At 41.8% G+C, this 26630-nt stretch overlaps 1 protein-coding gene and 1 long non-coding RNA gene across 7 annotated transcripts in view; one reads left to right on the top strand and one right to left on the bottom strand.

The window, feature by feature from the left end:
* The window catches only part of ATP8A2 (ATPase phospholipid transporting 8A2), a 315186-nt gene that overhangs the window by 9832 nt on the left and 278724 nt on the right, over window positions 1-26630 (top strand). For 2 of the 6 annotated variants that reach the window (XM_040057229.2, XM_040057234.2), the window contains exons 1-3: window positions 1816-1838; window positions 16491-16644; window positions 26023-26167. In XM_040057229.2, coding sequence (XP_039913163.1) covers window positions 16575-16644; window positions 26023-26167 — 215 coding nt within the window. In that variant the 5' untranslated portion in view covers window positions 1816-1838; window positions 16491-16574. Of the gene's footprint in view, window positions 1-1752; window positions 1839-15774; window positions 15930-16490; window positions 16645-26022; window positions 26168-26630 lie in introns of those variants that run through there. The other 4 variants (XM_040057230.2, XM_040057233.2, XM_040057232.2 and 1 more) reach the window with 4 other exon arrangements.
* LOC120749636 (uncharacterized) lies at window positions 480-1661 on the bottom strand. The gene is made up of 3 exons (XR_005699703.1): window positions 1525-1661; window positions 1290-1344; window positions 480-756 (listed from the first exon to the last, which is right to left on the bottom strand). It is a non-coding gene; the product is annotated as an uncharacterized LOC120749636 (long non-coding RNA).

The raw sequence follows: 26630 nt of genomic DNA, 5'->3' as shown, positions 1-26630 counted from the left end.
AGGATCTTGTTGAGACAGTGCAATTTGGTGTTAGTGCTAAATAGCAGGGGATGTCAATAACTTAGCATTCCTTTCGGTACTTTTTGGTTCATTAGACTGCCAGATTCCCAGGATATGTGTACTTGCCATTCCTGCTAGGAATGCTGTTTACAGAGACATTAAACTCTCTTATCAGTGTCATCTTTCATATAGAGAAATCTGACAACCAGGAACAAGATTTAATCTTAGATCTTCTTCCTACCAGAAACCTCTTCCCTTTTTTTAAAATTACAGTCCCTTCTTAAGACACCCAGCACTTTACAGACACAAACATCTTTCTGAATTTCTGCATCATACTTTTACAGGCTTCAAGTCAAATCCGAACAGTTTTGCCCTCTGATGAGATGAAAAGATTTATATTTCTATGTACCAGTTCCCATCTCGTGAGGGCAGATGGTACTCTTGGAGTGTACATTGCCATTAATTTGGGACTCAGCAGCTGCAAACAACCATATTTTTTATTTCCATCAGAACTAGTACACAAGCTAGCATTCAATAGTAAAATATAAGTATCCTGAGCAGAAGCCACAAAATTTACTGAGGTAGAGAAAGGCAGCAGCGATGTGGTAGCTTCTGTCCTCGTGAGGAGCTAAAGCTGTTTCACTGCAGTTCCAAGTATTTTGTCATCAGTGGCTCCAGAACAAGTGAATAATTGTAGTTATCTACTTCAGAGGGCAAGATGAAGATTACAGGCAGCTACACAGTGTTTGTAGGGTGCTGGAAAACAGAGGGGCATATACAAAAATATTCCTTTAGTCAGGTAAATTTACAGCCGTTAGAGTTACATTTTTTTCAAAGCCAGTTGCCATCTGGCTTTGGTGGTGTCAGACTTCATGAAACTAAGTCCACCTGGACATTCTGGACAAAATAAACAGAACATGACTTTTTATTGAATCCCCTGCTTCTTAGAAAGGTTTATTTTTGCAAGGTAATTTTATAAACTATGTATCTGTGGGGGTTTTTGCATTATTTTTGATTGTCTAAATTGTTTATTAATAATTATTCTATATTGACATAAACAATTCTAATAAGAAAATTGATATATCCAATTTTGTAGACTAAAATTTGAGAAGAGTGATTAACAACCCGAAGAAGGGGGAAGGGAAGTTCTACATTAAGAAGATTGGCAGTGCTTCAACTAGAAGACTCTGCTTTGACTGAGGCTATAGCCAAAAATAGAATTGGATTAACAGAAGGAAGGCAAGTAGATAAAACTAAGGTCAAAGCAGAAATAGATGCTTTAGAATTACCTCATGCACCGAAGGATATGAAGAGATATTCAAGGAGTTTTCCTACTATAGGCACCTATAATGGAAAAATCAATTCACAATAAGAAGAAACATGAAAGACGACTCAAATAATAAGTTAATTAAGAACTAAGCTTTAATATGGGCAGAAAAAACTACAGTAGCTTTTTCTGGTGGCTTGTACAGGCTTTAATGTGCGTTCTATTACAAATGAATTAAAAAAACCAAAACAAACAACCTTGTAAAAGACAGCTGTAGTAATACCAACACTTAAAAAAAAACCCCAGTAAAAATAAGTTGGCTAAACACTCTCATTGAGATGGGGTAACTCAGTGATGAGTCAAGCTCAATAGGTTGCACTTTAACTCCTCCCCAGAAAAAAGGCTTAGCTAGGTAACAAGCTCTACCTGATGACAATTATTACATCTCTGTTTACACTAATGAGCCCCAGATCTGTAATTTGTGGGTGAGAGAAGTTAATGCACACAGATAGGAAGACTTTAAAAAGGGGGAAAAGTAGTAAAATGTCAGGTCTGTAGGGATTTTGGTAAGGTAAGCTATTGCATCATGAAAGTTTGTCTTTTCTTGTAGCTTTGAATTTCAGTCAGGTAAGATGGTTTCAAAGGAGGAAAGGTTGCACTTCTGAAAAAAATTATTTTTGATGTGTTCAACTCTAGTGCTCTGAGATAGATACTGACTATCCTTATCTTTTCCTCAATTTTCTACATGGAAAAGCTGAAGGCCTGTTTTCTTGATAGGAAGGTTTACTCAGAGCTAAGGTAATGATCTACTAGTAAGGAAGACCTATGCCTGCTTTTATTGTAATTATTTTGTTCCTTTATCTCAGATTAAGTATTGCTTGGAAGAAGTATAGCCAAAACCTAAACCCTGAGAGGAAACACTTACAAAGTTTTAATTCTTTCCTGTAATTCTGTATTCCTATGTGACATGAGCACTACAGTGATGGCTCTCAACAGCTGCATAGTGGGAGTTATGTTAAAGATGAAAGGTATACTTGCTTAATGCAAGAGACTCCTTTGAATTTCTTGGGATGTAAGGCTCATTATTGGCAAGGAACTGTTGTTTTAATGATGAGCCCAGTCTTAAGACAGTAACTGAATGGGAGAGGTTTCTCTCCACTGAGTAGTTCTGCTCTTCTACTCATCTTCATGGCAAAATAGAACAGCTGTGTGGAAATAGTATTTCAGTAATTTTTCTAATGACCTCTAAACGTGGTATAGCAAACTAATGCTTATTAGTTTGGGACTTCTGCTCATATGTGATCAAATAACTTCTGTAACAGTCTGTGGAGTGAACAGAAATAAGGCTTGCAGTCTTTCAGGAAAAACTGCTATATGAAATTTGTCCCCAGGAGTTATTTCAGAGAACTTAGTATTTGCTTTGATTTTTTTTTTTAGGAGGGAGGGGGCATGAGACTTATATTAGGGGTGAGAATGACTATTTCTCTTTGAAAAGGTGTCTCCTCTTTCACAAAAAAAAATCATATAAAATCCAGGAATGGTTATAGGTTAGGGCTGTCTGAAATTCTGTCCTGAAGAGTGTAGCACCACTTTGGGTTCATCATCTGAAGTCTAGCTGATAAACCTTTCCTAGGAATGAACCACCAGTGCTTGCTGTACCTGAATGGATGCACTGTCACTGGAAATTGAATCGGTTAGGTTTCAGTAGCTTTCAGCAGTAGTTGGTTGGTTTGGGCTTTTTTTTTTCCCTTCTCCTCCCTAGGGCTATTTTTTAATGAAAAACTCCTCCAGTACCAGCACATGAGTCATAAACATAATTTCCTCTAAATTTGCAGCAGCCTATGCAATACGAGATAATTAAATATTGAAAAGGTCTGTGATTCTTGTCTTTGCTCATTCTAGAAGCAATTACAATAAAACTCTGCCTGTTGCAGACAGGTACTGGAATGTCTCAAAAGTGACAGATGGATGCAGTACAAATGTACTTGAAGTCTCAGAAATGATGCAATAGGTCAAGCTGAATCCTGATCCAATGGAAAGCAAACATTTAATGTTTTGGCAATGACAAACTTTGTGTGGACCCTAGCAGGAGGCCTGTAAGGTTGCAGCTCAGTGGGTCCAGTCAGTGGATCCAGTCAGTATAACTCTGCCTAAGTTAAATTCACTGTCACCAGTCTGCAGCAGTTCAGGGTCTGATCTATAGGATTACCAGAAAAATCTGTCAAAGCATCATAATGTATCTTCTAGGGATCAAGCCATTGAGGCTATTATCTCTCTTTGGGGGTGGTGGGTGAGAAGAGAGAATATTTTTAAAACTCATCCAGTACAGATGCTGCAGACAAGATAGCTGTTCCAGGATGAACAACCCACATTAGAAGGCTTACTAGGCTGGGATTTTAAAATAAAAATACTTTATTGGGGAAAACATCTCCAGCTATGTTTATAGTATAGGACTTTGGCATAATAGTAGCAGGTGGGTGCAGCATTAAAATAACTGGTAATTATGTTTTCCATATAATTGCTTCAAAGGAAAAAGGAAGAAACCACATGAGGTTTTAGCTTGATCAGCTTTATTCTCATCCTTGATCTGGTCTTCTGGCTAAGGCTGCAGAGCAGAGATAAGACTGGCTGATACTGCAAACCTGTAAGCCTCTCTTATCTGTCAATAGGGCTCTTTTCCTGACAGGGACAGGCAGAGGCGTGTGATGGCAGCTTTTTTCCTTGTCCTTGGTTAAACATAGAACTGCTGTTGAATTTTCTGTTTTGTAGGTCTGTTTATACATCCATTACACTGAAAATAAACTTGTCCTACATGGAAGATTTTCATTTAGTTCACAAGTCCGTTCTGAGCTTAGTGCAGATATGTCTTTGTTAAGCTGCCCTAAACATAATTAGCTGTGTTCTGGCTTTTGTAGTCCTTGGTGATACAGATCAGTTGTAATCAATATGAAAGGTTCTGCACTAGATTCTTCATCTGGTGCAAAAGGCTGGTAGCACAGTAACAGTACCTCTCTAGGTTCAAATATAAGAAACCTGAAATGCAGCGATCCATTCTTCCACCCCTCTTGCTGCAGGTCTTTTCTTGGACAGGTGCTAGTTTCAGTCTGGTGGTAGTTTCAAGACCTCTGGAAGCTGCCAGGTGGTGGGGAGGGCTGCTAATTCTCACACCAGCATATTTACTATAGTTTGAAGGTGTCTTAAACAGAAGAAAGTGTCTGTTAGAGCCAGAAAATGAATCTGAGGGATGTGCTGCCTCTCTGCATGCCCTGTGTTGTGATGATGACACAGGGCAGCAGAGTCCCTTTGCCATGTATCTGTTATTCTGAGAGCTCTGAAAATAGTTACCCTGAGGTTTATATTGACTTTCTGCTGGTAACAATCAACTTCATGATGTCCACTCTGTGCTGGGGTGGCATTTCTTGTTGCTGTCATGGAAGCAGTGTGATGAGTCTGTGTGGGTTATGCTCTTAATTCTGGGATTCGGTGCAGTCTTCTACTTGGTTATGAAGTGTTCCCTCCATCATGTGGGATTGCTGAACAGTCCTTGTTCTGAAGGAGGAGGGCTAAAATTTTCTTTCTGATTAAGAAGACAGTATTAATTTTGTTCCTGCGTTATGTCAGACTTCAGTGCAGCTAGTAGATATTAAATTAGACAAATTTCTAAAAGATAAATAAGGACACAATAGACTAATTTTAGTGGTTATTACTCTGTGCAGTTACATTCTGTTTTCTGCAAGGCATTTGGATGCTGCATGAGACATCTGAAAGTATTTTGCAATTAGAGAGAATGAATTGGTTGCTAATTTCCTCTCTCGAATGCTTCCATTATCAGTCCCACTAACAGTTGTAGTGAACCTTTAATGAATACAATAAGCCACATAACCCATATGCATGGCTTGGTGCATGATAGGGTTTGTAATGGTACCTTGCAGTCATATTTTCTAAGTACTTCATCAACAACTTGATATGATTTTTTTTTAAAGTTGCCTCAGTTAGGAGAATGGACTATAATTGAATTTACCCCCATTATCTCTTTCATATCTGCTTTGTTCTGTGTTAAGCACATTTGGAGAATGGCAAAAATAGCATAGTAGTAAGGATGTAGTTGATGAGTAATGTGCTGCTCTTAGTTTGCCACTCAATCATTAGGACTTTCAGCATAATGCTGGGGTACCCTCTTAGGTAGGCTCATTTTGGTGGCTTGTGCAAGCCCTTAGCAATGCAGATGGGATCTGCTCCATGCCAATCCAAAGGCGTGTCTGAGTATCTAAGGTGAGTGCTTGGATGTGTATGCCTGTGCTGAATAGCAGGACCTTCATCTAACGGGGTCAGGATGAGGTAAGATTAGGCTTTGCTTCTGCAGTACCCTGGTCACTTCCTCCTCCAAGTGATCCTTCCCTGTTGTCTTATGCATGATGCATCTCACTACTATAAAGCAGAGAGTAGGGGTTTGAAGAGATGCTGAGAGTCAACTTTGTGCCTGACTGTATCCATCAGTTGGTCCTTGATGATAAAATTGCTTCTGGATCTGTCCTTGTTCCTCCCATGCAAAAAAAAGGATATATGGATTTGAGACCTTGAGATTTAAGAGTTTCTCTAAACCTTAGTTCCTACAAACGTCTTCTTGTAAAGGCAGTTTCAGCTGTCTTGCATGGCATTTAGGTGTGCTCAGGGTATGCCCATATGTCTTATCTTCCTGAAAACTGGTATTCTGCTAAAATCCTCTAGTGTATGGACTTCTGGGTTTGTGGATGTTATATTGCTATTTTGGACAAATTTGGATTTAAAGACTGAGACTTTTGGGGGATTTGTTAAGGATAAGTTGGGAGTTGCTCTCAAGGGGGCTGAGGGAGCCCCACTTTTTCAAAGCTCCTCCACTTTGCAGGGCCATTCTCTCACAATGCCATGCCTCAGATCAGCATTCAGGATGTCTAAGCCGTCAGCAGCACTAGTGAGGAAACGGTGTTCAGTGAGACATGGATGGCTTACTGCTGGCTGAGCCCTTCCCAGTGTAAGAAGTTGGCAGTGGGGAGATGAAGACATGATGTTGGCTTTGTTGGGCTTCTGCGGTAGGATCTGTCACGAACTGTAGAGAGGCCAGCGCTGGTTGGGTTATTAGCAAAGCTGCAGTCTGCTATGTTTTGTTCTTAAGTGTTAAAATATGCCCTAATACTGTTATCAACCCATATCTGATCAAGGCAAAACATCCATCCTCGTGTCTGCATAATAGAGAAGGTGCTTTGAAGAAACAGGGCTTTCCTGATGTGTGTTTTCCTTCTGCTGAGCTCTGCCACAGTACCTGTGCACGTGTGTGCAGGCATGAGCACAAACCTGACTTCCTGAATAAATTGTTTTCCCAGTGCTCTTATATAAAGCAGTGGGATTGTCTTTGTAATATGATTGCTATTGGCTGAAGGAAGTTTAGCAGCTCTACTGATCACTCCTCTTACTCCGTTAAGGATGGGAGCAGCTCTGTCCATACGTCTCATAGCTGTTGCAAGGTGCTGCCTAGCAAGCGTATGGCAGGTCTAAGCTGCCTCTGACAAATTCAATGAGTTATCTGCAGCCTAGTTCATTAAGCAAGTCTGAACAGTGAATACTGCACTATTAGTATTGCTAGTCGTCTTGGTTTGAAAAGACAAGATACCTGCTAAGGAGAGGCGGGGCCTCTCTAGGAATGGGGAATTCCAAACCCTTCCCTCCGTGTTATTATAATTTGGAAGATTAAAAAAAAGCACTTTTCAGTCAGAGCTATGGGGAAAGGAATAACAGTCCTTTACTAGTAACTATAACAGGGCAGACAAACAACAACAGCAATTATAATAATGATAAACAGAACCAAGAACCCCAAGGGGCTTTGTCTCACAAGCCCCGGGCAGTCTGATCCCTTGGGACCCCGAGAGCACCAAACCGAAACGGTGGAAACCCGGCGCTGATGGCTGGAAGCGGTGGGGTGTCCCGGCAGGCAGGGGGTGTCCCGGCAGGCAAAGTGAGCGGTGCTGGAGATGCCGCCACGGCTGGACCCGGGCTGGCCCAGATCCAGCAGGGCAGGCGAAGAGCTCTGGACTCCCGGGCGCTCCAGCAGACGATAGAATTCCCAGGACAGGACTCCTCCGGTAACCGTGGACTCCACACAGCTAGCCGTCGCCCGACCGTCCTCCCTGGAAAACCGAGAGCAGGGAAACCACCACTCTCAGCTCCCGGAGCCTTTTCCCTCCCCCCACTAAACGAAGTGATCCACTTCTTTTGTACGGGTCAAGCACCCTTTAAGCATCAGTATTTAGTCTCCTAGCAACTTATGGGTGGGGGAAAAATTCCACAGGAAAACTTAACCCACAACACTAGTGGTGCATTTTGCATGCTGCCTCTCCTCTTCCTCCCCTGCTGCCTCTTGGTCAGCACTCGAGTTCTGAGGGTACCTGCTGATGAATGCCCTGTGTGTTTAGAGCAGAGCTGCTGTGTAAATAATTCATAGGGCTTACAGGTTTAAGGCAAGTCCAGTTAGAGTGGGTAAACTGAAGCTGAATGATGACAGGAGATGCATAGTACGGGATTTTTATCTGATGCAAATCTGGATTTTGGTAGAGCTGTTCTAGATCTCCCTGTGGTAGCTGAAGCCAGCTTTCCCCAAGTCTTGGTCAGACTGCTTATCTGCAGTTGCCAGAACAGCACTATCTCTACCCTATAGCCTGCGTGCCTGCTGTGGATTCCTTTGAGCTCTTTGTTGTTGTTTGATTGTTCTGGTTTTTTTTAAACAAAGGGGCTTGATATGTAAAGAGGATTGCCCATAAGGGAGTTCGTATGGATCCAGTAATCATTAGAACATCTTTGTGAGAGGTGTCTTGGGGCTACATTAAACCTTGAGAACCTGTAGAGGAAACGCTGTGCCTGTTCTCTCTGCACAGATTCAGTGTGTTACCTCTGAATCTTTAATGTCTCTGTTAGACTTTGGCCAGACACCAGAAGTCAGGCTATTGGGCTTTGTTAGGCAAGAATTGGTAACTGATGCAGTTTGCTTTTGGATTAGTGCATGTGTGGCCTTTCATTTTAAAAGGCATTTTTGTACTGTGTTTCAGGTGGTAGATGAGTTCTGTCCTGGCCTGTTAGTAGGCAGCAGTCTCAGGAACAGGTCAAGTGCTACTGCCACAGGGTATGAAGAATGCATTTCTTTGCTTCGTCTTGTTGCTCCAAGGAGATATTGTTAAATGTTTATTTTTCCCATTACATCTATTTAGTGTTCTTGCCTCTAGAAAGAAGAAGAAGAAAAAAAATAGCTAAATAACTCTATAGCATTTTTAATGCTGGCATAATATAAGTGCAAATAAATGCAAGAAGCTGTACTGGCTTCAGGCTACTTAGAGAAAACTAGAGTTATCTTAACATAATGAATATTTGGTTTTTGTTGGTGTTTACCTGAGAGGGTATTAAGAGTAAAAGGATGAAAGAAAATTACCTGTTCTCTTTATTGATAGTATTACACTGTTTGCAAGTACTTCATCTTCTTTATTGACATCAATGTTTTGGCTTTCTAAAGTAGAAGGCCTGCTTAAAGTGGAAGCAACTGCATTGGTAACAGTGAGACAAAAGCACTGATAACTGGATTGCAAGGACTATCTATTAATAGGCATGCTGCTTTAGTTTGTTGTGGTGGCCCAAGTTAGTAAGAGCATAAGGTAGGTGCCAGGGCATTAGTTCACAAAATTGAACATAGTTCTCTCTGATTATTCAGTATATCTTCAGATAATAGATGTATAATGGGCATTGTTCCTATTTATTGAAAGGCTGGGTTTCTGTGCATTTTGTGAAGGGGTGATCCAGAAGGGATGAAGGTTCAAGCTTGTTTGTTTTTGTTTGTTTGTGGTTTTTCTTTTTTAAGAATGGTCTTCTGTTAGGCCTGAATGTCGTCATGGAGGTCAGAGATGACTTCAGCTGACAGTGCTGCATTCCTGTTATACATGGCAGGGGTGGTCCGACAGTCCAAGTATAAAAGTGGCTTTGGAGGTGCAATTGGCTCCTTTGTTTTGTCATACCCTGTGCTGGCAACATGGCAGATGTGGGCATGTTTACAGTGAGAATAGAGGTGATCTGGCATCTTCTACATTTCAATACTGGAAGACTACTCTGCAGTACTTTGAGATCAGAGACTCATCCTGTGATATCTGTTAATGTTTGCCTCTGAGATTTTCTAGCCACTAGAACAGGAGTATGAATGATTGTTATCCTCTTCCGTATTTTCTGTAAAGATAAAATTGATGGTTTGTGGCTTGGTTTTGACTGTGATTCCTTGATGAATAATTGTTTCTGGAAACAAAAGCACTTTGTACACATCAAGTGCACTTGCTGTAGGAAGCACGAAGATAATCTAGAAAAAAAGGTAGCTTTATGGAATGTTTGTTCTCTTTTCCTTTATATACCAGGTATCTTAAAAAATGTATCTTAAAAAATAGCTGCACTTGAGTATCTGTCGATGTTTAGAGCTGAACCATATGTCTCCACCAAGGAGATGTACTTATGTAGTGAGTGGTAGGCAAGCAGCTCAGTTGGTGATAGGTGTACATCATTCTTATTTTCAGAGTGTGCTTAATTTTATGGTGCACTTCTGTTTATCTGTCAATAGTAGTGCAAAATCAGACTTCAGCAAGATGCTTTTCTTTCAGCAAGTTGTGGGGGCTTCAGGCCACCATACTCTCTCTATTGTTGGATTTGGTGTGCTGCTTTGCTATGAGCCTTGAGATTGAGGCTTGAAATCAAATTCTTGAAATAAATTAATGTTTTAGTATCTTGCTGGATTTCTGATGAGAAATGTCAACGACTTGGAGAACTAAGTTAAATAAAGTAGAAAACTTCTCCAAGTTGCAATATAATCTTTTTTCTTTTAGTCTGAAACTTGCTGGCTGCTGTAGGGCAAAGACTGGTGGCAGATGGGACCAATGCCTTCAGTGTTAGTCAAAGGATGCCTTGCAGAACAGACAGTAGCATATCCTGGCTGTTTTTTCAGGCTCCCATTTGACTCTGGAAAAGACAATTGGAATTTTCTTTCTTCCCTTCACCTTTTGAAAAGAAAGTGTTTGTAATTTTTTTCAGAGAAGGGGAGTATAGAAAGGCCTCCTTTAGCAGGTTACTGAATTGTGATGGATCTCACATTTAGTGATTTTAATATATATTTAAATAAACAGACTAGATATGTGAAAAGCTGATCTTGTGGCAGTATAGGCTTTGGTGTGCCATCAGGAAATCAAAATTGTTATACTTCTCTCCATTAAAATTTCATAAACATGAATTGGCTGATTCATCACTAATCTCATCAGGATTAAAAGGCCTTAATCTTACTCAAACAACATAATAGCATAACAGAGTAAGAGACTGGTAATTGATTTTTCTTGTTTGTACTCTGTGCATTTGCATACAAGTGCTTACTATTTCCTGATTTAAAGCATCCAATCAGCAGCTGGGAGATGATCTGGTAAAAATAAATTTAAAACTGAAAATTCTCTTACTAAATTATTTGAGGTTACTTTCTTGAATACTAAATTATTTGAGGTCTCCCTAGATCTTAGCTGCTCTGAGAATTAATTCCCTTCCCAGTCTATGGTAGAGAACATGAATCTTTGATTGTACAAGCTAGGGAATTACATTTAAAAGAGAATCTCCAGCTACTCTTGCATTATTAATAAATGCCTGTGAGAAGAATGGTCTTTCTGACCCCATAGGCAGTTCTGTGCGCATCTGTCAATGTTTGCCATATGGAAGCATAAAATTGGTGCTCAATGCAAGTGTTACTTCAGGACCCTTTTGAGCAGGTGCTTTATAAAAATCTTGAAAGGGATAAATCCCGGAGGTGGGTGAAAAGCAGGTTTCTGAGCTTGACCAACATCCAGCTAAGGACCATGGAACATTAATGGGTTATACCTGAACTTTTGGCTGGAAAATGCTCTCAAATGCAAGTGGCAGTAGCAGTTACTACCATGCTTATTACCTGCATTTGAAAAGTTGGCTTCCTGACTGGGAAAACTGGGGTTGATACAACAGAATCATTATCTTAAATCACTTGAATCCACTGACAAGCTGATGCTAAAAGAGCTGGGTTTCCAATGTTTCAGCCTGTTCTCTAACCAGCAGCCTCAGGCAGAAGGGATTAAGTCTTGTAATTAGATGCTACCACTACCAATCTGGTCTGTTTTGAGCTAGTGTGCTAAAGATTTTTAACCTTTTAGAATGCAACAGAAGATAAGATAATAGTGGGTGGGATGGTGAGGTGTAATGAATGGAAAACTTGTGAGCTCATCCCAACAAAAATCCTGTGAATTTTGGTGATACCAAATCTATTTTGAAATTATTTGAACATGGGCTTTCTAATGTAATGTTTAAACAAGTGTCATATTTCTGTTGTAAGATGCTGAGAATCCAAATCGTTACATAACAAATACAATTTGTGTCCAAATATAACAGCAGAGAAGTACATTCTGGACTTGAGAAATCATTAGCTGCTACAAGACTTGAGTAATTGCAAATTAGTGTGGTTTGTGGCCAGTACTGATGAAGTCACCAGAGTAGGAACAAATGCACTTAAACCAGCTGTGGTATTTGGTTTCTTGCTTGTAATCCTTCTCATTGGCTTGCCAGGAACCTGGCCAATGTATTGACTCTTTCTACACTGAAGTACACAGAATGAAGCGATATTTCCTTTATTGCAAGTTATTAATTGGGTGAAATTTGTTTTTTAACAGCTTGCAGTGTTCTGAGCTCTGCTTGTGGCTGTGGGTGCTTTGCTGGCTTCCAGTGCTAGGTACACACTCCAGCAGTCAGTTTGTGCGGCGTGAAGGTGCTGCAGGGGCTCAGCATTTTGTGATCGTGTATTTGAGGGTGTAGGCAGAGGAGACGCTTGAAGTCTGAGCTCTAATACTGTCAAGCAGTTTAAACTTCTCCAGAGTAGTCTTCTTTGAGGAACACAGATCACGTACTCCCTGCGGAAGGAAAAACTCCTTTTGCTAGGACTCCCAACAGTTAATGTGGTGTGTGTTTAGGTGCCTTCCTAATATTCAGTGCCCTTGGAGATGTTTCAGCGTGGAGAGACAGTGTCCTGTAGTAGCCTTTACAAGAAACTTAAACTGAGCAAGTAATAAAAAATTGTTTTCAAGATATTTTTAGAAAACAAAACAGAAAGCCCCCAAAAAACTCCAAACAAGCAACCGCCAACCAAACAAGAAATTTAAAAAAAACAAAAACAAAAAACCAAAAAACAACAACAAACCCCCCCCCCCCCAAAAAAAAAAAGAAAAACCCCACCCAAAAAACAGTGTTAACTCTGGCTATATTAATATTTGCAGTTGGACTGAAGTTTTGCTTTGCATTTCTTTTACAATTTTTTTTTTTCCTTTAGAGACTTGGAATTTTAGGAGGAAAGTATATCTTGATTTGAAAATCTAGAATTTAAGGAAGACTGATAGTAATTCTCTATTTGATTTCAAATTATTTTATGATAAGGGCAACTTCAAAGCTTTGAAAATCATTGTTTACTACTGTTGAAAAATTTGATCACTGGTCTTTTACAGTTCTGTGTGCTTCTCTGAGGTTACATTTGAAATACAGAGAAACTGCAGTGACATCAGAGGATGGCAGCAGTGCCCACTGTGCTTCATGTTTTGATGCAGTCAGCTGTCAGCACAGCTGGGTGAGTTGAAGACTGAATGCAGAAATAGTGGCAGCAGCACTGTTGGGGGCAGTAATGCCTGCTGCAGCAGGTGTGGGTCAAAAAGGAGCTGATGCAGGCTCTTTGAGGGGTGTAGGCTACCTTCATTCCCAAAGTGTGGGAGGCCCAGAATGGGAAGGAAGCTTGTGTTCTGCCTGATTAGGGAATACCCTTCAAAAACTTGTTCTGGTCTGCAGTCTAATGATAAAAGAGGGATTTTCAAAAGCTAGCATATTCTACAAGGCTATGGACTTATCACTAAAGGACATGGTTGGATTTGTGAGGTACAAAGGCCAGGAAAGGGTTAAAACTCACATAAATTTTTGAGGCTAGGTTTCTGGGAACCTAAAATGTTCAGGAATTGATTAAGTGCTCATGGGGAAATCTGAAGGCTCATTCAGTAATAAAATGCACATGGTATCTGTGGGATAAAGAATAGCTCAATGTTATGAGTGGTATGTCTTGGTACCTGTCTATGATGCACTTGGATCTTGGAGACAGGAAAGCTGGAAACAAGTGGGAAGAGCCCAGTTCCTGTTGCATGGAAAGGTTCACCTGTGCTGCCCAGGTGCTGTGCAGATCTGACTCTTACCTTAGCCAGCTGTGCCTAATGCCTTGGCTACAAAACCGGAAACCTGTGGTGGAGGATGGATGTGGTGAGACTGGGTGAACGCTTGTGAATTAGGTGGCTAGAGATTTAATTTTCATGTGCTTATGTTGGCAACTATCTAAAATATTTATTGTTTGCTGGTACTTCTGTAGTGAATCGTTTTAGCTGGCCATTCCTGGCTTATCCCCTACCAGGTAGTTCTGATTGTCAGCATAAACAGGGTGATGACAATCACAAGGTACAAGTGTATATGCAATAAACTGATCTGATATTTAGTCATTCTCTGTGGTGGTGAGTAAGTTTGCTCTAATGTGAAGAGTTTCCCTGAGGAAGGAATGGGTTAAGGAATTATCCATCTTTCTGTTCTGTTTGTAAATGTCTGTTTTTAATCTATTCCTTGCATATACACACTAGGTATACTAAACAAGCAAAAACCTGTTAGGGAAGTGTACACAAAAAGAAACTTATATTCAAGTCTGTTTTACTAGAATGAGTGTTGGACCCAAAATTACTTGTATTTGGAAAGTTTTCCCTGATCTTTGTGCAAACGCATCTATTACATCAGAGATGAACTTTGTCTTCAGCATTAAAGCAAAATACAAGTACTTCCAGCTTTCATGATACTTCAGATCAGCATTATGTCAGGCCTCTAGCTCATTTTCAAGCAGTGTGTGGGGAGAGGAGTCTGAATTGCAGAACAGTCAAGCTGTAATTGCAGGTAAACCTGAACGCTTGATGTATTCACTCTAAAGGGTCAGGGGTGAGGAATTGCTTTTGGTTTTTTTTTTTAAGGACGAAAACCAAGCCTCAAACTCCAAAACTCTGAACATTCTGATGTCTAAAAAAAGCTTTTGTAATGTTTTGATGTCTGACTCATTTTTGTCGATGCCTGGAGCTGCCAGCACTGAGTCAGTGATACTCAGCATTATGCATGGAAGGGATTTCCAATAATAAAAAGCAGTACTGATGCAAGGCAGCACACTTGACGGTAAATATGCCAACAGCACTGGCTTAAAATGCATCCAAATGGTTCTTGAGTATCCTGTATATATGGCTTATGTATGTTCTACTTGCTCTGAGAGATGCTCAGAGGGTTCTACACAAACCATTGAAGGATGTAAGGATATCTAGAAAACCTGGAAATAAGGTAGATTCAGTGTGACTGTGATGGCTGGGTTGAAGCTGTAGGGTATAAGTGGGAGGCCAGGACATGAAGCAGTCAACACCCTACCTGGCTGATTTTGAGCCTGGCCATTCTAGTGCTATAGCTATAATCTTTAGATGTGTTGGAGATGCCTCTGCAGTCTGCTGTCAAACCTCAGCAGCCTGGAAAAGGTCAGATAAGAAGCCTGGATTCAAGACAGGTCATTCACATGCCACATTGTAGGGAGCTGCTTGTCGAGGCTAGGCTGGTGTAGTCAGCTGGTGAGCTTCTACCGTATTTTCAGTAAGGAAATTAGAGTACAACTATATGCAGAGGACAAACAGATACAACATTATCTACTCATGGCTACATCTGTGTAGGGAGTACATAATGTTCTCAAACATTGTTCTCTGATGTTTTCCTCATGCATTATGCAACATGCTTCCCTAATGAAAGCTGGATAAGAGCACCTAAAATTTTAGAGTTACCTTCCTCTCTTGAGGGAAAAGCACTTACTTGTAGCTAGCAGTGTCTTCCATGGTTTCCTGTCATTATCTTGCTCATAAATATTTGATTATCTCTTGCCAGCCTTTGTTGTGCCAATTGTCAGGTGGTGCAGCACTTTCCTGTGGGTGGAAAGTGATGGGCTTGATACACCCCTCATATCTGGAGCCTGGCTCTGCACAGACATCAATAGAGCTAAACCCTACAGCTGATGGTGTCTCGAGTGTGCTGGTAGCTTCAGAAAGCTTTGGAGCTGGCCGAGGGGCCGTTGTTGGCAGGTAACAGCCGCTGGTGGTTCTTCCCATCTCCCCTTGCTGGCGTGGGCTGGCATTCTCAGAGCACACAGCTGTCCTGGCATAGCTGTACTCCCTTGATCAAAACAGAATCTGTACCACTCCAGTGGGCCTCATGGCCACAGGGAAACCTTCTACAGATCCCGTGCTTTGCTGGGATGGTCACACTGGATACCGTTCAAAAAGCCAAGTCCTTGCTTCCTCCTATGGCTGTGTTCTCAGGCTTTAAACAAACTGCTGATACTTTCTTTTCTATTCCCTATCCAGAAAGCACACAAGTAGTTTGGCAGGGTGCAGTGGGAAGAAGGAAGACAAACTGCCAAGGAGGAAGGACCCTGGGAGGCTGTTCTTAGTGCTTCATAGTTATGTACGTGACCCACAAATAGGACTAATGGTCATGGTTATCAAAGATGTTATCCAGCGTAAGTAGATATGACTTTAAAGAGAGGCACGTAATAATGGGTTGATTATGGGTGAAAAGAAAGTGAAAACTGCTTGCTTTTCTTAAGAGAGGGTTTTTTATTGGCTGAAGTGATAGCTGAAATACTCTTTGACCTTTTAATTTGACAGCCAAAACACTTTCCTATTAACCTTATTGAGGAGCAGAGTAAAATAAGTTGAAATAACCCTTTATATCTGCAGAGGTGAATGGGTCTCATGACCTGTAACATCACAGATAGCATCTCTGGTAGGAACAGAACTTCTTTTTACTAGGATTTCACTTGAGAAGTTGTGCTTTGAAACCTGGTAGAGATGGGGAGGAGGAGTTGGAGTCCAGGAACTGGACAGGTCATTGTTTCAAGTGCTGAAATCCAGGATGACGTTGCATTTTCCTTTTTTGTTGTTGTTGAAATGTATTAGAATGTTCCAGTGGAAGCTAGAGCTGTCTCTTTGTGCATGGGTATACACAGACACCTAGTGCACTGTTGCCTTCTGTGAATCCAGTGCGGAGCAGTTTGAAAGTGCAAACATATATTTCACAGATTACCATGGGGATCACTTTAATCAGCTTTGAGACCTGCTAATGCTGTAGAGATCTTTGAAGGACTACTGCTGTTTTCATCTCCATGCAGCCAGTGCAAGAAGGAATGAACACCATGTCTCTGTGTCACCGCTGGAAGAGATGCTTCTCTCTAGGTAACTGTACAATGGGCAGCTGCTTTTGTTGTGCATCACACTGAACTGGGGGTGGACAGAATTAAGAACACCAGCTTTGGGAGTGCTTTAGAGCAAAAGGTCACTGTGTGCAGTAAATCTTTCTAATCTACTGTTGGCTAGAAGCCAGCGTTATAGGCCTCTGGGCTTTTAGTAGAAGAAAACAGCTTTAAATCATGAGCATATAATGGAAACCCATTTATTTTTCTTGTTTAAATTGTTCTCTTAGAAATCAAGATCAGTTGTGCTTGCAGCTGATATGCTTAAAGCTGTTAATAAATTGTTGCAGAACAGATGCATTACAGAAAAGAAAAAAGTGCTTGGGTGTCAGAATGCAAACAGAATTATGATGCGCCAAAGATATTTTTAGCTTCAACCAATATTAATACAGGGGAGCAAGCCTCAAAGGTGTGAGGCAAGAAGGCTGTAGCTGCTTTCTTCTAAGGATTAGCTGTGGCTGTCAGTTGTGCTAAGGAGATTTCTGATGTCTGTTTTTGAAATATGCCGCTAATCGCACAACAGATATGCTGTACTCGATACTTATGTACATGGCCCACAAGTGGGATTACTAGTCGTGGTTATCCAAGGTATATCTGACAGAAGTGCTAGAATTCTGGGGTCTTCCTTGAGCAGTGGGATTATTTGAAGGAGAGGTTCTTATTCTTTTTTGAACTATAAGAATCCAATTTTAGCTGTAGCTTCTGCCACCTCATGTTCACTTTCTGTTTCACTGCTTTAACAGTCAAATCTCTGATCCAGTCTTATTGTTTGCAGTTCCTGTAAGTAAGTAAGGAGTAGAATTAGTGTTGTGCATTGTCAAATGCAACGGCTTGTGGTTCTAGTTTTTTCCTTAGTATTGAAAGATTTTTATTTCTTTAGCAGAAAAGTCAAAAGAAACTGAATTTAAAAGTTTTTATCCCACAGGCTGAAAGTTCACACAGAATGAGCACAATATATTTTCATGTGTTTGCCCAATGAACCTGCATTTGCGCTGTTGCCTTACGTGTGAAAATTCTTGAGTTATGTTAAATGTGTAACTCTAAATCCAGTGCCTTCCACACTGTCTCAAGTGCTGAAGACTTGTTCATGATTTTCTAATATGTGCACATGTGTTTTGGACTTGACTGGCAGTTGATAGGCCATGCTATCCAGGAGTTAAAAATAATAGTAATTTGTGAAAAGAGCAGTGAAGTGGTGAGATGTGGCATTTCCGATAGCAGAAACCTTGTTCCTCGGAGTGTCAAAACCAAGTAACCCCAAAGAGAGAACACTAGGGCCTGGTCTGTCAAGTTCTCACTGAATCAGTGCCTCTGTTACCTCCTTCAAAGCTGCATTAACTGGTGTTTCTTGTGGGACTTGTTCATGTGCTGTTGATTGGAAAAAAATGGATAACTTTTTTGGGGGGATGACTTCTTTATAGTATCTGAAGTCTTTGGAAAAACCTGGAACATATGGAACTCAGTTTTCAGAGTTGAGTCTGAGAAGTGCAAATTGTCTAAACAGCTTTGAAAAAACCTATTTCAGAGGAAGTATTTGGATTTGAACTTGAGGGGTTTCACTGACAGCTTGGGAGGCTCCTTGAGCTTAGTGGAAATGCAGTATTTGCCTATTTAAAATTCTGGTGTTGAACAGTTGAACTCTGCTGAAGCTGAGTATTCAACTTTGTGTCAGGCTATTCGATCTAATTTATATGCTGCCTGAAATCTATTTTTTCAGGCATCAGATGTGCTATTGGTTCTTATAACTCAGACACATGTTGTACATACCAAAAAGCCTTTCTTGAAGTCTGAGTTCTGGTGACAAACTGTTAGTAAATACACGAGTGAGTTTGGATAAGAGTGAAGCTTCTAGAAACACCATTTTTGTCCGGTGCAATATGGAAACTCTGAAATTAACAACAAACCACTTGTTTGAACTGGTATCACTTACTAATCCCCCTAAATTTTTTGTAATATTGGTATGGTAGCTGGGTCAGGGGGAAAAAAGGAATTAACTTCTTTACTGACCAGTGATATGTGTCCATCCTTGCAGTTTAGCTGACAGTTGTGGCCATGAAGCTTGAGGCAAAATAAGAATAGCTCATGTGCAGAGTTATTAATTCAGCATTATCAGTAGGAACTACTTGGTTTTGACATTAAGTGAGAAGGTACAAAATTACTTGGGAGATGGAGAAGAGCTATTTTAGGCCAATATCTTGTGGTCTCACCAAGGCTGCATATGAGGATTATTAGAGGGAATAGAAACATTAAGACCTTTATTTTGTCACTTCAGGAAGCAAAAAGAAATGCAGCAAGGAGACTTTAACTTAGACTATAAGTCACCCTAGGCATCTTTGCTTTCCCGTACCTGAGTATTCTGCCAATTGATTTTTTTTTTGCTTTGAATAATGTCTGTTATTCATACATAGGTAGGTGAATTTTATTGGGTGGATCTGCTTCTTATCCCTTCCCTCAATAAGAGTTCTGTTCTGTCCCTAGAGATATGCAGTATTTGTGTGTGAGTGCATCTGAATCTTCTTTGTATACAGTTTCTGCTGAGCTTCTGAGATGGCATAATTCTGGTTGCTGCTGTTTAGTTCTCTGAAGTCTCTCATGTTCAGCTAGGAATTTGTTTTGTTTGTGACAACATTTAGCTGCTTCATTGAAATGAATTTGGCCATATGCAAAAAAACCCAAAGCAAATAAACAACCCTCCCCAAAACAAACAAACAACCCCCCCCCCCCACCAACAAAAAAAACCCAACCAGGCTCCAGCTGTCTCTGTGGCATGCAATTCCATTTACAGTTAGAGGCTGCTCTTCAAAAGCAGTAGTGTTTTCTGCCTTGAATTTCTTAGAGCTAATAACTTTCTAGTTAGTAATTTAAGATTATTCAGAAAAACCTTTTTTAGTGTTGTCAAATTTAGCTTAAATCTGGGATAAACACGAGAAAAGTGACTAAATTTCACAAGGAACATACTATTCCTGTTTGTGCTTAACATGAACAGGGCCAAGTAAGTGGAGTTCTGGTATTCCTAGTTTCTTTAACCTCAGTGCTTGCTTTTGCGTCAGCTGAAGCTACAAGAAGTCTTTCATAAATGTGTGCAGTTTAGTGAAGTGAGAGCTACTGATGCTGTCTGTTAACACAGTCATGTATGAGCTACTGATCCACCTATACTGTGAGTATCTGTGCATTTGTTAGAACACTGCAGTTCTTCTGTAGCTGTATCCCCCAGGCAGATTGGTCCTCCTTGGCTTGACCATTATATCCAAACTTCTCTTGTGGCTTAGCTGAGCTCCCATTTCTTAGCAGCATTCTTTGCAGTGATCCTTGAAGTTCACTGTGAAATGCCAGAAGCCCATGAGCATTATTCCAGTGGCTAACTTTCCTGTCCAACAATAATCTTCTTAGTCTTGTTAATTTTGATAATCAACACATTGCATAGCTATAAAGAGAAGGGAAGTTGCAGACCTGTGTCTGTTTATTTTCTTGCGCAATATCTGTTAGCTTGATTAACAACTTCCTCCTATCTTGGAATCCAGAGAATAATGTTCCTTTGGCCTTCTCTTGTGCTTCTGAAGCTTCATTTGCTTTTAATATCCTCTTGGAGCTACCATCTCCTAGTCTCACTTTCTTAATTGGTCTGTATTTCGCACAAAAAAAAAAATCCTATCTTCAAAACTGATTCATTGCTGTGCATCTCTAAAACATCTTCTACAAAGGTGTGGATGTCTTTTTGTGTTCTGACTTGAGCAGGGGAGTTATCCAAGAGCTTTAACTCCCACTGTCCTAAGTTTGACTCACAGTAGGGACTGCTCCATAGCTATGTCAAGTTGCCTGAGCTGAATACAAGGTTTTTTTCACTATCAGTTTAGCTGTTGCCAGATACAAATTCAGGGTAACTTTTAAGAATAAAATCTTGTATGAAGAACTCTAATCTGCTTTTTTTTTTTTTCTCACTTATTATCCTTGCAGGTTTTCTGCATGCAACTATTTAAAAAACCAAACCCAAAAAGCAAAAAAACCCCCCCAAACCCTAAGAACCCCTGAAAATCCAAACCAGCAATAAAGGCACTTAGAGAATGTATCTACTAGTTAAAATATCAGACCTGAGTTTACTTTCAGGTTTTCTGTTTCATATCATCTTTAGTCTGTAAGAAAAACAGTACCTTTGCTGGGACTGCACATAGTGCTGACTGTGTCTTGCTGCACAAACTGGTGAGTGGAGGAACTGACTGAGTAGTTACTTGGATATCTGCAATATCATTTCAATAACTGCAGCACAGTTTTGCAACTGTGTATTTACTTCAAGGCTGCTGCTGTTATGAACTCTGCTATTTGCATGCAGATGATCTAAAGACATCCTAAGTTGCAGGACATGGATCTACAGTGAAGGTAGTGTATTTAAAATTACTTTTGATAATAGAAGAGCTAGAAAATAAAACCTCCACTGTGAGATCTTCCTTTATTCACACATGAGTGTGTTGGAATGTTTGTTAAAATGTTATGCTGTTGACCACTGTGGCAGCTTTCTAAATTCTTTGAAATGAAAACTGTAACACTGTTCATCAGGGTTTTTTTCACATGAACTGGTTATAACTCAAGGTCAAGATATCTCAGTCCTGTGGAACAAAGCTCTCTTGGAGGATCTGGTGGCTGAAGTTTATGCCCTGCATCTCCTGTTGGCAGCATGCTGTGCTCTGCCTCTTTGAACTCCTACCTTACATGCTTCTAGATTAACTTTCAACTGCGTTTCTGTTGAACAGTGAAAGCAGCTAGGAAAATAGAGCAAGAAATAACATATTTCAGGTAAAACAAACTTATTTAGTCATGCTTCAGAATAATTGTTTGTATGTTATTTGTTGACATTTCTGAAGTGCAGAACTCCTTGTTTGGTGTAATCTTCGATACTCAGTTTGTGATGGTAATCCTGTGAAAAAATGTTGTCCTGAGACAGTATGCATGTTTCTGAAACCGGGTGGCTTGTTGAGAGCCAGGTTTGCATTTTAGTGCAAGGAAAAGTCCAAACTTGTCTGCCACCTCTCTAAATACAGCTCTTAACTTGTTCGGTGTTCACTTTGATAATTTTCTTTGAGGCTTAACCAATAACAAAAATGCCATGTTTTCTGTAAATGAGAAAGCTTGGAGGCTTTTGGTGAGGCTCTCTTTTACTCTGAGGAAAGCTGTCTTTCATATATCTCAAGTCAAAACTGTCAGTTAGTACAGCTGGAAGCAGACAGGGGACTTTGTATGGCTACTTAAACTTTGACTTGTGACTGTCTAAGCTTAGAATCACAGGGTGCTTGAGGTGAGAGGACCCCTGGAGATTGTCGTCGAACTCTGCTCTCAAAATAGTGGCAGCTTCTTTACCTCAGTGTACTTTAGCTCTTTCTTGTACTAGATCCTAGTCCTGCAAACAGTGTGCAGAATCAGAAGTATGATTCTTGGCTGTAAACACTCCTAACATTTCTTTCATTCTAGATGATATTAAGCCTTTGGTGAACTTCTCCTGTGCAAACCAGCCGTTTCTCATAGCTTGTGCTTCTGATGTTTCAGTGAGGGGCTTAATTGATCTATAATCACTTGTTCTTAGAAATGGAACACATGTTAGAGCAATCAAGCACATCACCAAGCCAGAAGCAGTAACTAGCTGGCTGACCTGCTTAAGTGAAAAGTGATAAAACTTTGGCATGAGTTCTCTTGTGACTTCTGACAACTGACAAGCATCCCAAGTGACTAGTCTTTCAAAACACTACAGAATTCATAACATTTTATTTCCTCCATCATGCAGAGGCTATGACTGTTACTGAGCAGACATTAAGGAGACAGATGCGCATGGAAAAATGTCATCTTTGCAGGCCCAGTGATGTAAGAGTATTAAACCATAATGCTGCTTTTCAAGTGATAATAAATGCCATGTGAATTTGTCAGGGAGAGAAAGCTATAAAATCTCTTTATTTTTGTCAAGATTTAATCCCATCTTTTTTTTTAGAAGAAACCTCATTAAATACTTTGAAGTAAGAGACCTGAAGAAATGAATGGGCTTTTTATAAGGGAGTTTATAACTCAAGTCTGACTCATTGAACTTGTAAAGCACAGTGGGAAACAGTATTAAACTCCTACAGAAGGTGTCTCATGCCTCAGAATTAAAGCAAGGTGTATTAGACAATGTCTAAATTCCATAAGGATCCAAGTAGTTGAGTTGTGATCCTTGAAGATGCTTAAGAAACAGGTAGTTGTGGTGCTTTGGAACATGGTTTAGTGGTGGACTTGGCAGTGCTGGGTTCATGGTTGGACTCGAGGATCTTAAAGGTGTTTCCAACCTAAACTATTCTGTAATGCAGACTTAAGATCAATGTGATTAGGACATGCAAAATCTGATGTAGATAAACATGCTACATGAAGAGGCTGAGATGCAGCGGTCTGTTGTTAATACCACAAACTGAAGCATGAATAGTTTGATGCAAAATAAATCACATAGCAGTGTTGTAAGTCCTAGGGTGAATAACAGGAAAGGTCCAAGTCTTATGGGAGAAGTTGGCATGCCCTTAAGTGAAGTTAATGAGTCTTATTCCTCTGGATACGGGGAAGTAAATGCTACTATGAATAAGAGCTGCTGAGATTTCAGTTTCAAGTTCCACAACTGTTGGAGGTGGTCAAGTCTGCTGTGTTTATTCACAGCCTTTGTGAAACAGGAAACAGAGGTGAAGTTACTTTTGCATAGCTGAAGTGATGGTCTGCATGTGGTCAGGCCTCCTTGAGGGGGACACCTCTGAGTGGGGTGTAACCCCTGGGACTGCTGCCCACCAGGAGGCCCTCAGAAGCTCAGGGCTCCTTAACTTCTTTGGAAGTGCAAGGAAAGGAAAGGATCTACAGCCAGTAGTTAAAGCCACTGTCTGCTGGCTTTTAGATGTAATCTGCTTTGTAACAGGGGAGGGAGGTAGAAAGCATTCCTGATGGGCAGGGTTATTGGACAATCTTCCAAAATGATCCTTATTCCACTAAGAGTTGAAGCAGCTGCCTTGAGCCTCTTTCAAAACCCAAACCCTTATTACAGCTGTTTCTACACACAAGTCTGTTTCGTAAATATTTCACTGCATCTAAAGAATGAGACGAATTGTCCTTCAGGCACCTGTCTTGAAGAGAGCAGCCAAAAGGATAGTACGTTAATTAAACCTATATACCTCTGAACTTCATCAGCTGTATTGATTCAGTTAGTCCCTAAAGTTGTGGGACCACTTCATAATACTTTGCAGCAAGCAGAACTAGTCAGCAGTAAGATTTCAATCATCAGAGGATATTATGAAAAAAACCCCAAACAAATAAGGTCTCTAGGAAAAAAACCCAACTATTTTTACAGCATGTTTGTTCTAGAATAATTGCACTTCTGTTCTGGCACTTGATTAGGAAAACTGATGAAAGCGGCTTCCTTGCACTTAAAGCTCTTAAGAGTATTGTTGTTTGATCTCCTTTGCAGTTACACAACGTGAAATCAATGGGAAAGGACAACAAATATCCAGTAGTGCATTTAGTTCAGTTTTTCTGAAGGGGAAAATATCCATTCAGCAAGGCTGAGTGGTCTTCTGTGTCATGGCAAGATTCTTCAGGCTGAGTAACTTAATATAGTATCATAATGGCATAGCCTTGCAAAGCGTATAGTCTTCATATTTCACTTTCCGAATTTGTCTCTTTTCACAAAGTAAAAAATATCAAGCTGGCATATTTTTGCTGTCTGAGTTGGTATCAACTGAAATGAAAGAAAATCAATTAATTAGCCTCGAACTTGCAAGTCAGCTTAATGTCTTCAAAGGGTGACTTCACAGTGTGCAACGCTTGCCTTGGGCAGGAGGCGGTGCTGTTGAAAGCGCATCAGTCTGTTAGTTACACCGGCTTTCTTGGCCCCGCGAAGGTCGTGTGCGTGACCCCGGTGGACGAGGAATGGGTAACGTTGCCCTCCAGTGGCTGACGCCTGGAGAATACCGAGCCCGTTTGCACCGGCAATACAGAACAAAGCCCTGGGAAGGTCTGCGCTGAGTAGGGTGCTGGCTTAAAAGCGTCTGCTGTTAAACGGGACAAGTTTTCACACCGTTCAAGTCTTCGATACGCTAAGGTTGTATAGGACTGAAAATTCTTCCCTCGAACTTTAGTTAAGGAGGATGTGATTTCAGGGGCCTCTTCCGTTCAATGTAGGAGTCGTTTTTAGCCGCTATCTGATCAGATCAGCTTGTTGCAATATCATCTTAGCTTCATACAGAAATCAGAAATAGATTTGGCTTTACAGTAGTTTTATTGCTTTACAGCTTCACAGGACAGTTTATTGTTTCTGTTAACCTTTGAATGAAGTTCTCAAATAACACTAACATGACACTTTTACTACATTCTTACGAAGCAAGTTGTCATACTCCTGTCTAGAGCTACCTGTGCTAGCTTGTAAATCCATTGCTTATTTGATAAACTAATAAATACTTTAATTTAGTTGAGCTGTAAATATATAGGAATCTCCATGGCTCAGGAGGGAAGGGAAAAGCAATAAATCTCTCTCCACAACCTCGGTAATGTTTTGAAGCTTGATGGAGGAAATAGCTATCTCCTTTCCCTTATGTTTTTGCTTTCTTTTAATGTAAAGGTAAACAATGCGTGTAGAACGCAATTCACTCCGGACCAGCGGGAAATGAAAATTACTTTACGCTTCTGCCGCTTGAAGTCAAAGCTTTGGAGTTGCACGCGTAAAGCAAGACAGTCTTTTTTTATCAATTCGGTCTGAGTCTTAGCTTTAGGGACAGACTCCCCAGATGCGCGGCCGTGGCCCCAGTGCGGTGCCCGGGGCGGGGGAAGGCAGCCCGGTCCCGCCGTGGGGGTCTGCGAGAGCTCTGGCGGGGATGCTGCGCCGCTGCCCGAGCGCGGGTTCGGGCTCGGCCGCTCGGGATGCGCCGCGCGAGGGAGGCAGCGCCAAGGAATCGAGGGGACCCGGAGCCCCGCGGCGATGCCGAGGACGCCGGTCGCCTCCCTCGCACGGAGCCTCAGGAGGCTGCAGGCGGGCGATACGGGGTGCGGGGGGGCCGCCCGGCGGTTCGCGGCGCTGGCACGGGCGGGAGCGGGGGCGGCGCTCCCGGGGCGGGGCCCGGCCCGGCCCGGCCCATCCCCGCGGGGCGGGGGCGCGGGCCCCGCGCTGTCCCCGCCGCCAGCTGGCTGCGGCCGGCGCCGCCGCCCCCTCCCCGGACCCGCGTTATTTACGGCCGCCGCCGCCAACAGCGGGCAGGGCGCGTTCGCGGCCGCCGCCCACCCGCGGCCCTTCCCCGCGGCGCGGCCCCGGGAGCTGCCGGCCCCGCTCCGCTGGGTGCGGCCCCTCGCTGACCGCCTCCCCTCCGCGCTCTCCTTGCAGGACCTGTCTGTTCCACCTCGGGCTATAAGAAGGCGGATGATGAGATGTCCGGAGCCACGTCCGCGGCGGATCTGGACGAGGCGCCAGCCCGCACCATTTACTTGAACCAGCCCCAGCAGAGCAAGTTCCGCGACAACTGGGTCAGGTACGGAGCAGTCCCCGCGTCCCTCTTTGCAGGCGGCGGCCGCGCACCCCGCAGCCGTGGGCTGGGCGGGCTCGGGTCTCTCTCCCTTGTCTCTCGACCCTGCCCACGCCAGGTTTCAACACGACAAAACGCGTGTTTGCCGAGGCGGGTGTGTTTGTTGTCTGCGGTGGGTACCGGGGTCTGGACAGTGCGCGGGCGAATCCAGCGGCAGCAAGTGATGAGCTGCTTCCCTCGACAGTAGTGAGAGCGGGGAGCTGGTAGGGCTGCGTGAGCAAGACGTACGAAAAGGTATTCGCTTCAGTAGGGCGCTGAATTTTGGTATATCGGGACCTACTCAAGTATTTCTGGATGCAGGGGTTAACCTGTTAAAATTTAGTGGGAGTTTTGAGTAGAATCCTGTCAACTCCATGAAGTGTCCTCTTAAAAACTAGCATTCAGTTGAAAGAACAACTGGACTAAGTAT

This window comes from Hirundo rustica, chromosome 2 (assembly GCF_015227805.2).
Source record: "Hirundo rustica isolate bHirRus1 chromosome 2, bHirRus1.pri.v3, whole genome shotgun sequence".
NCBI classification, from domain to species: domain Eukaryota; kingdom Metazoa; phylum Chordata; class Aves; order Passeriformes; family Hirundinidae; genus Hirundo; species Hirundo rustica.
Note: the sequence above shows the minus strand (reverse complement) of the source record. Positions and strands in the feature narration are given on the sequence as shown.